This window comes from Panthera pardus, unplaced genomic scaffold, assembly GCF_024362965.1.
Source record: "Panthera pardus isolate Hobbes unplaced genomic scaffold, ASM2436296v1 HiC_scaffold_2, whole genome shotgun sequence".
NCBI classification, from domain to species: Eukaryota; Metazoa; Chordata; class Mammalia; order Carnivora; family Felidae; genus Panthera; species Panthera pardus.
In genome coordinates, this window is record NW_026526765.1 from 25,148,049 (window position 1) to 25,166,360 (window position 18,312).

An 18,312-nucleotide genomic window follows, 5' to 3' on the forward strand; every position below is an offset into this window, starting at 1 on the left:
CTGAGATTCACTGGACATAGGGATCCCAGGATAAGCATCTCTGGGATTTTACTTGAAATTATTTAAGACAGCAAATCTACTCAGTAGAATTCACATATACTCAAGCATGTTTTACTGTCTTTAATGCGAGATACTTAGGTATAATTGATTGAAACTTTTTAACTACCACCACTTCTTTAAACACAGAGACATTAATAAATAGTCCATACCTGTCTCTACAAATCAAAAACAAAATAAAACAAGGCAGCTCATTTTTATTTTTGAGAGAACGTAAGCAGCGGGAGGAACAGAGCGGGAGACAGGGATAGAGGATCTGAAGCGGGCTCTGCGTGAACACCAGCGAGCCCAACATGGGGGTTGAGCTCACGAACCAAACCGTGAGATCATGACCTGAGCCAGTCAGACACTCAACCAACTTAGCCACCCAGGGCCCCGTGGCAGCTTATTTTTCTATTAACAGTCTTCTCGCCCCTCTTTCCTAAAGCTCTTACTGATAATATATGGATTACTTGAATGCCACCTAAAGTTTAATCTTTCAGAGACCCTTTCTGTGGTAACATTTCATTGCAATCTACAGAAGTTAAATATAATTATAGAACTGAGATTTATGTGGTTAAACAGTGACACTTCAAAAATTAAGGGTGGCATATTCACATGAGATGATGCCATCATAAGAGTTAATTATTTTATAGTTTTGATAGGCAGACATATTTTTATTTAAGTCTTCATGCCTTTTTGTAAATCCTAGCCAGTGTCAAATCAGGTTATATAAGATACTAAACTGCCATTTAAACCTCTACTGATGGCTCTGACCATGACCCTTAACATCAAGTTTCCCTATTTCTAGGGAAATGTAAACAAGTAAATAACCAGAGAGGAAAGTATTATCACGAATGGCATTCTTTCTTTAATACTTACTTACTGAGCTTCTGCTCTATGCAAGGCACTAGTTGCAAACAAAACAAAACAAAACAAAACAAAACAAAGAAAAAGGGTATGACCACAGACCTTCAAAATGCTTACACTAAAGAAAATAAGCCCATCACACAGAGTTCCAGGGCATTCCAGGGGGAGCTGTATAATGACTGCTGGTGTTTGGGGAAGGGAAAGGGTACACCAGATAGCACAGTAAAGTACCTCAGTCTTACTGGTGTGTAGGTAGCCACAGGGAAAAGAAATGTGTACCTGGAACACTGGCCTGGGGACAGATCACAGGTGCTGGGATTGCCAGGTGGGGAGGTTCAGACTTATCCAGTAGGTGATGAGATCTCATTAAAAGCTTTCAAGCAGGTTACAGCTAAAAACTAGAATTGAGACGGGCATCTGTGTGGCTCAGTCAGTTAAGTGTCCACCTCTTGATTTCAGCTCAGGTCATGATCTCATGACTCATGAGATCAAGACCCACATCGGGCTCTGTGCTGACAGTGCAGAGCCTTGCTTGGGATATTCATTCATTCATTCATTCATTCTCTCTCTCTCCCCCCCCCCCCCTTCCCCTTCTCTCTCTGCCCCTGCCCCTGCTTGTGTGCATGCTCTCTCTCTCCCCTTCCCCTTCTCTCTCTGCCCCTGCCCCTGCTTGTGTGCATGCTCTCTCTCTCCCCTTCCCCTTCTCTCTCTGCCCCTGCCCCTGCTTGTGTGCATGCTCGCGCTCTTTCTCTCAGAATAAATAAACAGACATAAAAAAATACTAGAAGTAAGGCTCCAGAAATAGCCAGGGGACTGAATGCAGAGGCAGTATGAGGGCAGAAGTGGCAGAATGTGGTCACTAACTGCAGTGCAGGATAGACAGGGGTGGGAGGAGTGGTTTCCAGGAGGATCAGGAGAAGGATTCGATCAAGAGCCCCTCCTCTCACCCTTCTCTTCTGCCTGTCCTGCTCCTCCACATTCCTATTTCCATTAGTACCTCACCCTTTCTCTTTTTCCTTTCTCAAGTTTGAGGTTCTGAGCAAGCTTGTTTGGGAGGAGATACAACCACTGACACTTGCAATTTGATAGTTTTTTTTTAATTAATTTATTTGTTTTGAAAGAGAGAGAGAGAAAATGAGTAGGGAAGGAGCAGAGAGAGGGAGAGAGATCCCACGCAGGCTCTGCACTGACAGCCTAACACAGGGCTCGAACCCACAAACTGTGAGATCATGACCTGAGCTGAAACCAAGAGTCAGACACTTAACTGACTGAAGCACCCAGGTGCCCCGACAGGGTTTACTTTAAAGATACACAAACACTTCCAAGGAGCAGGGACAACTGCATCCCGTTTTAAAATAGCAAACTAAGAAATAAAGGAGAGGGCAAATCATTTCAAGTGAACTCAATTATTCAAGTGCATAATATAAAACTGACCTATAATCCCTAAACAACCACCAGAGCTATCCTCAGCCCCACAGCAGACTATGTATATTTTGTTTTGACCTTGAGTGAAGCACTTAGCAGAGTATCTTTTACATTAAGTTATTTATGTTCATAGCACTCTTACCCCACCTAAGGTAGTCACACCTTCTGGTGAGTGGGGGCTTTGTCTCACTTGCCTTTAAATCCTCCAAAATACCTACAAATTACCTCAAACTCAAAAGGTACTTGATAAACGTCTGTTGGATTAAACATGTATGAAGAGCCATGCACAGCGGAGACCGCTGGACAACCACAGTCCAGCCGTAGCAGACGCTGCCACCAAAGAAGCGAGGAGGCTCTCACTGAACAGAAACCTGGGGTCAACCCCACATCAGCAATAAGCAATAATCAGGAGGCTCTCGACACAAGCAGCAAAGGACACATGATATCTGTTTATTCTCTATCATTTTCAACATGGTTGAGTTCAAAATGAACACGGTTTCTCAGATATCATTCCTTCTGCCACGGAAAGAAAGCCCTGTTCTTTGTGACGGAAAAAAAGAAAACAAATCGTGAGGTCTGAACAACGCTATCAGAGACAATTTACGTACCAACAACTATGGTTGGGGTAGATGAGACAAAGATAACTTAAGCTCATGCTTTCATCAGTGTAAAGTACACGTGTAGGGCATGTGTAGCCTTGCCTTTTTCAAAGGGGCCGCAGGGAACTCAGGGTTCCACTTATCAAAACACAGAACTGGTCATCTGGAGACTCTACAATATAGCAGGGTAAAAGGAAACCATGGCCACACTGTCCCTGAGGGTGTGATTAAGGGCTCTTTTAATTAGACAGCTCTTTTCTGATCTTAGGCTCTCACAGAATACCATAGTAAGGCGTATGATCATCTTCAAACGAAAATTTTAAAGTTTCATCCTGCCTTTCTTTTCACCTCTTGATTGAAGAGGAAGATAGTATGGTCTATGATAATTTCAAAAGAGAGCAACTCAAGGCAAGCCAATTTAAAAAGAAAAGTGACAGACGAAGAAAGAGGTAGAAAAGGAAGTTATGCTAGCTATGGCTGGCCATGCTCTTGGCTGTGGAAGCCAGTTATGAGCTGCAGCAACGGTCAACCCTGTCACTTCTATCCCGGCTCTACCCACCTTTAATCCATTTAAGTCTGGATCCAAGAGGGATAAGCCTGGCTATTTAACTTCTCAACTGTCCATTTTAAAAAGAAATCTGCCCTCTAGCAATCTCTATTGGCTTTCAGAGTATAACCCACTGTGTTTTACACACAAAGATAAGCTTCCTGAGGGCAACATCAGAGACTCTTCAGCCATTAGGCAATTGCCTCCATTAGTTTTCCAGGGGTGTTAATGAGTTTAGACCCAATCCACTTCCTTTCCAGATTCTTCAGGGGCTTAAGGCCACACAAAATTAAGAATGTTAATATATGAGAGTATCCCTTAAAATCAAGAAAGACAATAATGAGAATTAACATATAAAAATTTCCAATCCATTATATAAGGCCAGTACTATCCTAATAATAAAACCAAACAAAACATCACAGAAAAGGAAAACTACAGACCAATAACTCTTATGACTATAGACATAAAAATCCCCAACAATACTAGTAGATTAAATTTGTAGCATATAAAAAGGATTATACATCATAACCAAGTGAGATATATCCCAGGAAAGCAAGGTTTGTAGCATATAAAAAGGATTATACATCATAACCAAGTGAGATATATCCCAGGAAAGCAAGGTTGGTTCAACATCAATGAACACAATATACCACATGAATAGAATAAATGAAAAAAAAAAAAAAAAAAAAAAAGATCATCTCAATAGCAAAAAAATAAATGAATAAAAAACAAAAAGAACATTTGACAAAATTCTACATACTTTCGTAATAAAAACATTCAGCAAACTAGGAACAGAAAGAAATTTCCTCAGCCTGATTAAAAGACATCTACAGGGGCACCTGGGTGGCTCAGTCAGTTGAGCATCCGACTTTGGCTCAGGTCATGATCTCACAGCTCATGAGTTCAAGCCCTGCGTCAGGCTCTGTGCTGACAGCTTGGAGCCTGGAGCCTGCTTCCGATTCTGTGTCTCCCTCTCTCTCTGCCCCTCCCCCACTCATGCTCTGTCTCTCTCTCTCTCTCTCAAAAATAAATAGACATTAAAAAAAAAAAAAAAGACATCTGCGAAAAACCCACAGCTAACATCAGACTCAACAGTAAAAAAATGCTTTCACCTAAAGATTTTAGGAAGAAGACAAGGACCCACTCTTACCACTTCTATTCAGCATTATACTGGAAGCTCTAGCCAGGGCAACTATGTTTAAAGAATGAAATAAAAGGCATCCAAAGTGGAACGGAAAAACTAAAACCACCTCTATTTGTAGGTGATATGATCATATACACAAAAAAATACTACACAATCCACTAAAAAAGTATTATAGCTAACAAAGGAGCTCATCAAGGTTGCAAGATACAACATCAATATACAAAAACTGATTCTATTTGTCTACAATGGCAATGAACAATCCAAAAATGAAATTAAGAAAACAATTCCATATATAATAGCATCAAAAAGAATAAAATACTTAGGAATAAATTTAGCAAAAGACAAAATGTACTCTTAAAACTATAATATAAATTAAATTAATTAAAGATGACTTAATTAGGGGCACCTGGGTGGCTTGTCGGTTAAATGTCCAACTCTTGATCTCAGTTCAGGTCATACTCTAATGGTTCGTTGAGATCAAGCCCCTTGTCAGGCTCCGCGCTCGCTGACAGCATGGAGTCTGTCTGGGATTCTCTCTCCTCTCTCTCTGTCCCTCCCCCCGCTCAATGTGTCGCTCAAAATAAATAAACAAATATTATAAAAATAAATAAATAAAAACACAATAATATTAGTATTTTAAAAAAAAACATGACTTGGGGTGCTTGGGTGGCTCAATCAGTTAAGCATTCAACTCTTGATTTTGGCTCTGGTCATGATCTCACAGTTGGTGAGTTCAATCCCCACATCGGACTCTGCACTGCACGGGATTCTCTTTCTCTGCCCCTCCTCCATTCATTCTCTCTCTCTCTCTCTCTCTCTCAAAATAAATAACCTTTACAAAATAAAAAAATTTTTTTAAATGATTTAAATAAATGTAAAGATATATAATGTTTAGGGATCAGAACTTAATATTAAGATGGTAATCATTCACAAATTGATCTACAGATTCAATATAATCACTACCAAAATCCTAGCTGGCTTCTTTGCAAAAATTGATAAGCTAATCCAAAATTTCATGTGGAAATGTAATGGTTCTTGGATAGCCAAAACAAACTTGAAAGAAGAAGAAGAGGAAAAAAAAGTTGGAGATCTTGCATTTCTTATTTTCAAAACTTACTATAAAGTTAGTTATCAAGACAGTGTGGTACCAGCATAAGGACAGACATAAAGATCAACAGAATAGAACTGAGAGTCCAAAAAGAATCCTCACATATACCATCAATTAATTATCAACAAGGGTGTCAAGACAATTTAGTGGAGAAAGATTAGCATTTTCAACAAATGATGCTGGCACAACTGGATATCCACATCAAAAGACTGCAGCTGGACCCCTACACCACGCCACACACAAAAATTAACTCTAAAATAGACCAAAGATCTAAATGTAAGAGAAAAAAACTATACAACTCTTAAAAGAAAAAAGATGTAAATCTCTGTGACTCCATATTAGGCAGTCGCTTCTTAGACATGACACCAAAAGTATAAGCAACACAAGAAGTAACAGAAAAATTGGACTTCATCAAAACTTTTCTTTGAAGGACATCTTCAAAAGAATGAAGAAACAATCCTTAGAATGAGAAAAAATTTTTGCAAATTTGCATCTGATGAGACTTATATCTGGAATATATAAAAATGATTCTAAATCGATAACTTAAAATAACCCAATTAAACACAGGAAAAGATTCCCAACAGATAGTTCTCTTAGGTAAGATATACAAATGGCCAATTAAGCACGCAAAAAGATACACAACATCATTAGCCATCAGGGAAATACAAACAAAACCACAAATGAGGTAATACTTCCTACCTACTAAGATGGCTAGATTCACAAAAGACAGATGATAAAAAATGTTGGGAAAGATGTGAAGAAATCAGAACCTATTATATACTGCTTCTGAGAACATAAAATAATGCAGCCACTTTGGAAAACAGTCTGGCAGTTACTTAAGAGGTTAAACAAAGTTACCATATGACCCAGAAATTCCACTCCTAGGTATATACCCAAGAAAATCAAAATATATATCCACACAAAAACCTGTACACAAATATTCACAGCAATATTACTCATAATTGCCAAAAAGTGGAAACAACCCAAACACCCATCAACGATGAATAAAACATGACATACCCACACCATGGAGTATCACTTGACAATAAAATGAAACAAAGTGCTAACACATACTATAACATGGATAAATCTTGAAAACATTGTGCTAAGTAAAAGAGGCCAGTCACAAAGGACCGCATTGTATGATACCATTTACATGAAATGTTCAGAATAGGCAAATCCATAGAGATTGAAAGCAGACTGAAAGCAAAATATGGTTGCCTGGGGATGGGCAGGCTGAGGGGAAACAGGAAGTATGGGGTTTCTTTTCAGGGTGCTGAAAACATTCTAAAATTAAGTAGTGTTGCACCATTGTGTAAACATTCTAAAAACCACTGAATTGTATACTTTAAATGGGTGAATTATATGGTATGTGAATTATATCTCAATAAGGCTGTTATTAAGAAAAGTTACTTTACCTTGAGGGAGTTGGATCATCTTGTCCAAGACGTGACATAATATTTATTAAGGTGTTAATTCCTATTAAAAAAATACACAAATAAATACTGTTAGAAGCATTCTAGGATCATGATATGACAGATAGATAATTATCTACTTTACCCCAATTTGATTTCAAAAGGTTTAATATCTGCATGTCTACAAGTGTGATCAACTAAAGTTACTTAAAGCACTTGAAAAGGAGCAACAAATTTTTCTAAAAATTTTATCCATCCTTATAATAATGCTCAAAGTGAATGCTGTTATATATGGGTCATAAAGCAGTAAAGAATGAGAGTATAAAACAGTCATATCATGAGGATTTAGTTTACAATAGAGAACACAGGCCAAAATACAATGATAGAATCCAAACATACCTTTTTTCCGCATGTGCATGTGATGAACTTTTCTATCTCCATACTTGGGCTGCCGAATTCCACAGTTAGATAAAGAATTCCTGGCATGATCAGGATTCATTCCAAAATTTAAGTGATGGCTTGGATGAGTCATGGCCAGCTAAAATTTCAATGAAATAAATTTAGTTTAACTCAGAAGTGCCATCATTTGAAATGGTTTTCAAATGAAACAGGAAAGAGATCTATGTATCCAGTCAAATTTTAAGCCCTCATCTTTCCATCTTCTCTCTTCCAGTGTCAGAGCTTGTACCAGAGCTCTAGTACAAGTCCTCGTCTGAAAAGAAACCTAAAAATTCACATCTTTCAAAGGAGAACTAGGATAGTCATCACCTGAAAAGAAGAGCCATAGAGAAGGGAAGGCTGAAAGAAGGGACTCAGGTTGACAGGCAAATTTTAGCCTGTTTCTTTAAAGACAGTGTCAAAAAAAAAAAAAAAAAAAAGGTGAGAAAAAGCGTTTAAAAGTGGCAACCAGAGACCAGAGTAATGGAGAGCTATGTTTCTAAACGTCCTCATTATCTCCCAGAACGGAGAATCTCAATGTTCCATTTGTAACCTGCAAGATGAATTACCCCTATTTTGTCATTATGAGTGTACAGGAGAGTAATTCTTACCTGTAACAGACAACGATCTTGGAAAGTATATCCTATTAATTTGTCCAGATGCATTAGGCATTGGTGGTAGCGTATATGATGGGTCAAAACAGGCAACATCATTGCATGCTAGGAAAGAAAATTTCAATATGTTTAACTCTATAAAAACTTATAAAAATGCTTCATCTAACTTACAACAAACAAGAACCATTTTCCATCCCAGATTGCATCTTTGCGAATCCCATATGAGGGGTGGTGGACTATAGTTACGAAGGGTGTAGTCTCAGGAACCACAGTGCCCCGGTCTGATTCCTGCTGTCACTCATTAATTGTGGGACTTGACAGGGGAGTTATTTAACCTCCCTCTCTCAGTTTTCTCACCTACCGAATGGGAATAATCAGTATAGCTACTTTTTTTTTTTGCTGGGGGGGGGGGGGGAGCGGGGGGGGGGGTGGTTAAAAGGATGAAATGAGCAAATACAAAAAAATGCTCAGCACAAGGCCTCTCAGCCTCACTCAGGTAGGAGTAGCCCGGCTTCAACAGGATACAGCAGGGTAATCTCAGCAAGTCATCAGAATTTCTGGGCCTCCTGCCTTTAATTCCAAGAGAATGGATTAGGACTTACAAATTCTGAAACTTTGTCACGGTCAAGACTTTTTTGAGAATCTAAGGAAATGACTGTTTCCCCAGAAAAATGCCTATGTGCATAAACACGTAAAAAAAAAAAGGTATGCAATTTTAATGGGTTCACAGACCCCTAAAAGCCTATCACTATCCTCCAGGTAAGAACTTCTCAGCCAGATGATCTCAAAGGGCCATTCTAGGTTTAATACTTAATGATCTAATAATCTGAGGACGACTTTTATAAAACCACCAATACAGGTAAGTCACCTGAGGACATGGAACCTTTACTTTGGTTTCAATCACTTCTCATTTGGCTAAAGATGCCTTATTGGGAAATAATTTCATAAAAGGCATAGCCTTCTCTTTTTCTTAATAATATTTCCCTAGAACTTGAGAGAAAGGAGTCATTCTTATTCATCTTATTCATCAGAACCTAGAGGATGGGCACAGCCCACAAAATGACTGACATACGCTTTATATCATTTTACTCTTTGAAGTATTTTCAGATGGCATTGTTTAAAAATACATGAAAATGGATTTGCTTGAAAATGCAGAAATCAGTTTCCTGTATTATTAACTTATAAGGAAAGATCAATGCTCCCAATTAGGAATTCCAATCAACAGGAAGTCCTTTTTTCCATTTCAATTCAATAAATACATATTGAACACCTCCATGTGCAAGGCTTACTAGGGTTGTGGAAGAGAAAAAAGATAGACACTCTCTGCCCTCAAGGGCTTCCCAGAGATATGCCATTATGATCAGAAGTATTGGCATTTCCTCCATGTTGTTCTGATAAGTGCTGCATTAAAGAACATTGTAATAGGGAAACAAAATTGTGACCAATGTCTGGTATCACTTTCCAGGCATTTAAATTGCAGAAAGCTCAAGGGAGTTGATGCTAAAAACTCAAGGTAGAAGGGTCATGAAGACTACACAGTGCAACTATCTTCTTTAAGTATGAACTCAAACTGATGAATCATTTTTTTAATACCTCCAGTAAGAGATCATCCCCTGTCAAGAAAATGACACCCTCTTCAGGGTATTATGCTAACTGAAATAAATCACTCAGAGAAAGACAAATACCATATGATCTCACTTCTATATGGAATCTAAAAAAACCAAACCAAAACAAACAAAAAAAACCAAAACGAACAAATGAAATTAGTACAGAGAACACCCTGGTGGTTGCCAGAGGGAAAGGGGGCGGAGGATGGGTGAAAGATTAAAAGGTATAAACTTTCAGTTATAAATACACAAGTCACAGAGATGAAAAGTACAGTATTGGGAATACAGTCAATAATGTTGTAATAACGTATAATGACAGATCATGACTACACTTATCACAGTGAGCACTATGTAATAAATAGAACTGTTCAATCACCATGTTGTGCAGCTAAAACTAACATAACACTGTATGTCAACTATACTTACTAAAGAAAATGCTGGGTCGGGCTGGACTTGGGTGGCTCAGTCAGATGAGCATTCGACTCTCCACCTTGGCTCAGGTCATGATCTCACAGTTCATGAGTTCAAGTCCCACGTTGGGCTCTGTGCTGATGGCACAGAGCCTGCTTGGATCGATCGATCTCTCTCTCTCTCTCTCTCTCTCTCTCTCTCTCCCCCTCTCCCTCTCCCTCCCTTTCTCTATGCCCCTCCCCTGCTTGTGCTCTCTCTCTCTCTCAAAATAAACAAACTTAAAAAAAATTAAAAACAATAAAAAATAATTTTTTAAATACTTACTTATTTTGAGAGAGAGAGAGAGAGAGCGTGCGCGCAATGGAAGAGCAGGGGAGGGGTAGAGAGAGAGGGAGAGAATCCGAAGCAGGTTCCAAGCTGTTGGCACAGAGCCCAAAGCGGGGCTTGGTCTCACGACCATGAGATCATGACCAGAGCCAATATCAAGAGTCAGTCGCTCAACCAACTGAGCCACCAAGGCACTCTAATAAAAAATTCTTTAAAAAGGAAAGAACACCCTCTTTAGAGTACTCTGGTGATTAGAAAGTTATTATTAACATTTAATCTAAATCTATCTCTTGGAGGTTTATCCCTTGAAACCTAGTTATACCCCTGGGGACAAAAAAAACAAAACAAAACAAAACAAAAAAAACATTTAATGGTAATGTCTCCACATCTTTTCTTCATTAACCTAAGTCTTATTTCCTTTAACCTTTACTCATGTCAAACAGCTCTGATTCCTTTCACTACTTCCTCTAAACTTGCTCCAAATAATACTAGTTTATCTTTACAGATATGAGTGCTTCTTGTGAATATCACTAAAAGGTATATATGACCCATGTCCATCTTGTAACCTAGACAACAAAGTCTCAACATTATGTATAAGACTGTTAAAATCTCTAGCTCAGTTGTGTTTTTTTTTTTTTTTCATTTTATTTATTTTAGACGGAGTGAGCAAGCATGAGCAGGGGAAAGGGGCAGAGGGAGAAAGAGAAAGAATCTTAAGCAGGCTCCACTCTCAGCACAGAGCCTGACGTGGGGCTCAATCTCACAACCCTGGGATCATGACCCAGGGCAAAAGCAAGAGTTGGATATTCAACCGACTGACCCACCTAGGTGCCCTTTTTTGTATTATCAATCTTTGTGGGGCACCTGGGGGGCTCAGTTGGTTAAGCATTCATGACTTCAGCTCAGGTCATGATCTCATGGTCTGTGGGTTCAAGCCCCACATCAGGCTCTGTGCTGAAAGCTCACAGGCCAGAGCCTGCTTGGGATTCTGTGTCTTCCTCGCTCTCTGCTCCTCCCCTACTTACACTCTGTCTCCATCCCTCTCAAAAATAAACATTTTTTAAAAATAAAAAAAATAAAACTGTGACCAAAACTGGAGAGGGCTCTGCAGATTCCAATCTACCGGGTGAGTACAAGAGGACAGTGTAATGCTGCCAGAGAAGCTAAGGCCCTATAAATGCTCAAAATTAAAAACTGAAGTTCCCTTCGAGGATAAAGTCCCATGGTGAAGCAAGTACGGAGAGTAAAAGCCACATTTAAGCAAGAGAGGAAGAATAAAGGGCAAAAGAAAGAGAAAGTCCAGATAAAAGTAGGGGAGGAAAGCAGAGAGGGCAGGTCTCAGATATTATGAAGCCATGTCTTTTATCACTTTGCAAAAGCAGCAGGAGGGGCTCTTTAACCGTGAAAAGTTAATCTGACTTCTACCTCCCTCCTAAAAGTACGAGAAAATATTTCACTTACTTATCTAACATTATTTAACTTGAAGAGCAATACAAAAGCATGATCATACCCCATCCAAGGATTTTATCAGAAAATGGAAAGAATAGAATAAGATTCCTCAGATAATTAAAAAATAAAGCCAGAAAAACATGCCAACAAAACAGATGAAAGCTGTAACCTAACATTTCAAAATAAGATAAACAAAATTAAGAAAACAAAGGAAGCTATTAAAAAAAAAAACCCCTACAAATAAGTATTACATTTACATTAATTCAGAAATGAAATGACTGGAGGAAAGGAAGATTTGAAAAAAAGTGACAAACCTCAGAGAAAAGACACAAAAGGAAAAAATCATTTTAAGAATACAGACTAAAGAGAATGAACAGCAAATTAACCAATGGATAGTGCCTTTGAGAAATAAAAGATGGAAAAAGGCAAAATTTTAGAGAAATAAAAAAATCAAAAAGAAATGAAGGATTCAAAAGAAAGTGATAGATATAGAAGATAAACAAAGAAGGTACAAAGTGCATATAACATGAATCCTTAAAGAAAATCAATACAACAGGACAAAATAATGAAATGTGTAATTCAAGAAAACATTTGAGATAAAAGACAACTTGAAAGCATATACTGAAGGGTATACGGCATATCTGAAAAAATTAACCAAAAAAGCTGAGACATATTCTAGTATGGCTATTATTAGTTTTTAAAGGAAAAAAATCCTTTAGGCACTGAGACAAAAGGGCCAAGTCACTTATAAAATTCATATTATCACACTTTTGACAACAGAGCTTTATGCCAGATAACAAAGAGAACATATTTAAGATGTTAAAAAAAGAAAACATAACTCACAAATTTTAAATCCAGTTTAGGTGGCCTTTATATTTAAAGACAAAGGGTTAGGAACATGCAGGACCTTAAGGATAATTGTTTCAATAAGCCCTTCTTAAGGAATCTGCCAGAAAGGAGCTCAGACAATCAAAACAAGGGGGATAGACACTGCCATATAAACTAGCAATTACCTTCAAATATATTTTTAACTACAGATAATCAATAAGTGAGTCAACATTATAGAAAATGCCTAATACTCTAACAGATTACTACAACTATCAGAAAATGAGGGGAGAACGTGAAGTCCATGAAGAGTAGGGATGAGGCTGCTGTGTGTCTCATAAATACTAACTTGCAGCAAAAGGATAATCACTTGAGGGGCACCAGAGTGGCTCAATTGGGCATTCGACTTCAGCTCAGGTCATGTTCTCAGTTTGTGAGTTCAAGCCCCATGTTGGGCTCTGGGCTGACAGCTCAGAGCCTAGAGACTGCTTTGGATTCTGTCTCCCTCTCTCTCTGCCCCTCCCCTGCTCGTGCTCACTCTCTCTCTCTCTCTCTGAAAAATAAATAAACATTTTTAAAAAAAGGATAATCACTTCAAATTAGGTGCTGGATGAGAGAGAGAAGCACAAGAAATAATAATCATTTATTTTCAATAATGGGCAATGGGACACACATAGGAGGGGAGGGAGAAGTTTCATTAGACTACAAAGGTGTTAATAAAAAGATAACCATTCATACAGAATTATGAACCTTCCTGAATACAAAGAGATGTAAAAAGAAAAAAAGAAAAAACAAACAAACAACGAAAATGGAGCTCACAGGGACCACATAACAAAAAACAGTTTGACAGCGGGGAGGCCAAACATACAAAGAATGTATGCATGCGTGTGCGCGCGCGTGTCCGTGTTTTCTTATATTAAAGGAAAACATTAAACCATTTCTAAAAGATGGCTACCCTTAGGGGTGCAGAGGGGCAAGAAAGGAGTAGAGGAAAGAGATACAAGTTAGATTTTTTTTAAAACAGACTTGGCTTTATAAACCTGAGTTTGGAAACATGGAAAATATTTTACAGATTTACAAAACAATACTTTCTAAAAGAAACACTTTAAATCAAAAGTCAAATGAAATAAATGAATCTGTGTACCCAGTTTGTGATATAAGCACAAGTGACCAAACCACAGTAATGTGTGTGCATGCCTTGTGTCATATCTGTAGATAATCACAGATAAAAAGGAATACCCCCAAACAACTGCTTCCCATAATCGGTGCCATTAATATTGTTATCCTGGGACTATTATTAGTGTATTAAAGAAAAATGAGTACTTTTTTTGGTATGAATATCAAATAGTTGATGAGGGAAAGATTCTTTTTTAAAGTATTCTAACTAATAAATGCAGAAAGAATTAAAATATCACTTTGGAAGCTCTTAGTGAATTACTGGGTCTAGGTCATAATTCATTAGTGACTAAAAATGCTACACACAAAAGAGAGACCATGGATGGACCCAGAAGGTATTATGTTAAGTGAAATAAGCCAGACAGAGAAAGGCAAAAAACCTTATGACTTACTTACATGTAGAATCTAAAAAACAAAACAAATGAACAAACAATAACAAAAGAGAGAAAGACTCATAAATATAGAAAACAAACTGGAGATTGCCAACAGGAGGGGATTGGGAAAATGGACGAAATAGGTAAAGGGGATTAAGAGTTACAAACTTCCAGTTATAAAATAAATAAGTCACAGAGGTAAAAAGCATACCATAGGGAATATTGTCAATAATACTGTAATACACTTATTGTGGTATTTCATCATGTATACAGTTGCTGAATCACTATGTTGTATACGTGAAACTAATTTAATTTTATGTCAACTATACTTCAATTTTTAAAATAAGGTATACGACTGGGGAGAAATACATTCCAATTCAAAGACTTATTTCTTCAATTGAAAAATGGTCTGATTAAGTCAGATTTCTATGAACAGAATTTACTCTCTAAAAGAACTATTAAATGTTTGGATAATCCACTTACAATTTTTTTTTAATGTTTATTTATTTGTGAGAGAGAAAGAGACAGAGTGTGAGAGGGGGAGGGGCAGAGAGAGAGGGAGACACAGAATCCAGAGCAGGCGCCAGGCTCCAGGTGTCAGCGGTCAGCACAGAGCTCAACACAGGGCTCGAACTCAAGAACCATGAGATCATGACCTGAGTCGAAGTCAGATGGATGCTTAACTGACTGAGCCACCCAGGCACCCTTAAATAATCCACTTACAATAAAAAGAGACAGGGAGAGAGACACCACACTACCACTTAAGAGTAGGTTGCGCAAAAAAATACACTTACAAGTGATCAGTGCCATTCAACAGAACGTCCTATGATGATGAAAATATTCTGCATCTCTGCTGTTATAACAGGCAATAGCAAGATGTGTCTAATAAGGGCTTGAACTGTGGCTAGGACAACTAAGAACTGAATTTTTAATTTCATTTAATTCTAAAAAAAATATTTTCATATTTATTTATTTTTGAGAGACAGAGCACAAGTCGGGGAGGGACACAAAGAGAGGGAGACACAGAATCCAAAGCAGGCTCCTGGCTCTGAGCTGTCAGCACAGAGCCCAACATGGGGCTCGAATTCACAAACCGTGAGATCATGACCTGAGTCTAAGTCAGACCCTTAACAGATATCCAGGCACCCCTAATTTCATTTAATTCTAATTAATTTAAGTTTATAAACCCATGTGTAGCCAGTAGTATTGTATTAGACAGCAGTTTATAACAATGTATAGGATATACAAGGGAGAGAAGCACATGTTAAATGATACCATAAAGTTACAATCAGCAAAATTCAGATCAGATCAGACCGCAGGAACACTACCATTACTGAACACGAGATTTGAGTTTCTTCAACAACAAAAATTTGCAAGGAAAACAAAGGGAAAATGGAATGAGAACTTAGGGTAAAGAGACTTAAAATACATCAACTCATCGCAATGTATGAATCTTGTTTGAATCCCAATTCAAGCAGACTGACACAGATCTAACAGACAGGAAAACATGAACACTGGCTGGTATTTGATATTACAGAAATGCTGCTGATAACCACTGAGGCCGTGTGAGGACTACAAAGAGTTCATTACACTTTTCTCCCTGACCTTTTATATGTCTGAAATTTGTATAATAAAAATGTAATTTTAACAGTTCTCTATCAGGCCAGTCAGCCATCAAGCAAAATCTCCTTTTCTTCCATTACGAGAAGCACGACATCTCCAGTTCAAAAAAATAAAATAAAAAAATCAAGTACCTCTCATTGTCCAAAAATTTGTTATCAGTAACTGTGAAGCCATATGTCTCTCAGAGGTATAAATCTCCATTTTCTCTCCCAAGTTCAAACTTAGAAAATGACTCCTTCAATGTGTTGTCCAAAACTCTTAATCCCTAGAGATATTTCTTTACACTGTTCAGTCCCCTTGATAAATCATGAAGCGAGAGTATCAGTTATTGTGATCCAGCAAGGCAGCCCTCCATTCCATTCCAGAGTTACTATGGGAAGACAGCACAGCTATTAATGCATCCAAATATAGCCCTGGATCTACCCAGTACAAAGACCAACCACCACAACTCAGCTTGTCTCCCTAGCACCAACAGCAATTCTCCATGCACCTGTGCCTCCTTAGTTTTCTCAATGAGTTCATCTCCCCAGTTTGGGATAAGCCTTATATGGGCTATATAACGATAATGGTGGCAGATTCCTTGCTTCTTTTTTGATGTCTCTGTTTGTCACATTTATCCATTCTCCATTCTTATGGTTCAGTTTATTGATTCCCATGGACCATCTACCTCCTTACCATAGCAGAGGGTACAGGCACCTACTTCTATAAGATACCAATTCAACCTCAGTGGGCAGAACCCCACTCTTAAAATACAGATCCTGTAGCAACATGCTGCCTTTCTTCCTTTTCTGAGTCCTACTGTTGAATTTTTCAGCCTTGGTTTCAGGTTTTAATTCTTGCTTTTTTTCCTCCCATGTTACCTAGAATTCACTCTAATAAACAGCAACACAGAATAAATCTTTCAATAGTTTGTCTCTAAACACAGTTTCAAGTCTGCATTTAGTTCACATGTAATTATAGGTTACAGGCCCACACCTAGCTTCCCATTCCTCCTCACATTGGTTGGAGCATCAGATAGAATTTTCTAACCTCGTTAACAACCCTGTAACTTCTCTGGTGGGAGGTTATACATCTAGAATAAAGGGCTGGTACTTAAGTTTCTCCTCCTCAGATGTGTGACAACAGTTTCATCTCAGAGGCAGCAAGATAACATCAAAAGGCTTTTGCCAGCAATCTAGTAGCAATTATTACTTATGAACAGTGGGTTCTACATCAATGTGTTACCAAATAGAGAATCCTTCCCCTGCCCAACCCTTGAGAATTTTAGAGAAGTGCGTTTTTTTCCCTTAAAATTAAGTGTGAGGGGCGCCTGGCTGGCTCAGTCAGTTAAGCATCTGACTTGGGTTTCGGCTCAAGTCATGATCTCGTGGTTCGTGGGTCCAAGCCCTGCATCAGGCTCTGCACTGTCAGGGCGGGGCCTGCTGGGGATTCTCTTTCTCTCCCACTCTCTCTGCCCCTCTTCTGCTTGTGTGCTCTCTGTCTCAAAATAAATAAATAACTTAAAAAAAAAATTAGGTATGAGTCTACCTATTCACAGGCTTCAGGATTACTCAAAGTATTCAGTGTATAATTTCATTTAACTGCTCTTTCTCAGATTCTTATTCTTCATTACCAAACATACTAAATGCCTTTAGTTTGAATGTTTTAAACTGCATTATTACATGCCACCTGCCATCTGATTTCAGGAACACACACAAAAAGAAACATTTATTCTAGGATAAGAAATTAAATAAAGCCAACATTACTTGTAAAAAATAGGATTGGAGACTGGAAGCATGGCTTCTAAACAGATGGCAGTTGTCTTTGGGAGAGTGGGAGTCCTTCAGAGCAAAGGACTATTATTAGATCAAGGAGTACTCACCTTGGCAGGAGTTTTAATCAGGGTCCAATTTCTCTGACCAGTTAGTAAAAGGAATTAACTGAGTGCTTTTGCCTGCCAATCTCCAGACAGAAGGTTAAATATAATACATAAAGAGATGATAACCTAGTCCTCCAGCTACTTCTAATCTAGCTGACAAGCCAGAATAAGAAATCTGTGACACAGCTGAAGAACACAGAACTGCAGTGGAAAAGATTATTCAGCACCCATATGCACGCATTTCACTGAAAGAAAGGGGGGGGGAAAGGGCTCTTTGTTTTATTTTAATTTTATTTTGTATTTATTTATTTATTTATTTATTTATTTATTTTGAGGATAGGGAGAGAGGCAGAAGGAGATGGAGAGAATCTTAAGCAGGCTCCAAGCCCAGCATGGAGCCAACTGCCCAGCACAGAGCAGAGGTGGGGCTCAATCTCACAACAAGTGAGATCATGACCCAAGCCAA

The 18,312-nt window shown here is 38.3% G+C and overlaps 1 protein-coding gene across 7 annotated transcripts in view; it reads right to left on the bottom strand.

The window, feature by feature from the left end:
* The window catches only part of DROSHA (drosha ribonuclease III), a 124,452-nt gene that overhangs the window by 41,879 nt on the left and 64,261 nt on the right, over positions 1 to 18,312 (bottom strand). For all 7 annotated transcript variants that reach the window (XM_019450726.2, XM_019450727.2, XM_019450725.2 and 4 more), the window contains 3 exons: positions 8,194 to 8,301; positions 7,544 to 7,682; positions 7,148 to 7,208 (listed from right to left, as the gene is read on the bottom strand). In XM_019450726.2, the coding sequence (XP_019306271.1) occupies positions 7,148 to 7,208; positions 7,544 to 7,682; positions 8,194 to 8,301 (308 nt within the window). The remainder of the gene's footprint in view (positions 1 to 7,147; positions 7,209 to 7,543; positions 7,683 to 8,193; positions 8,302 to 18,312) is intronic.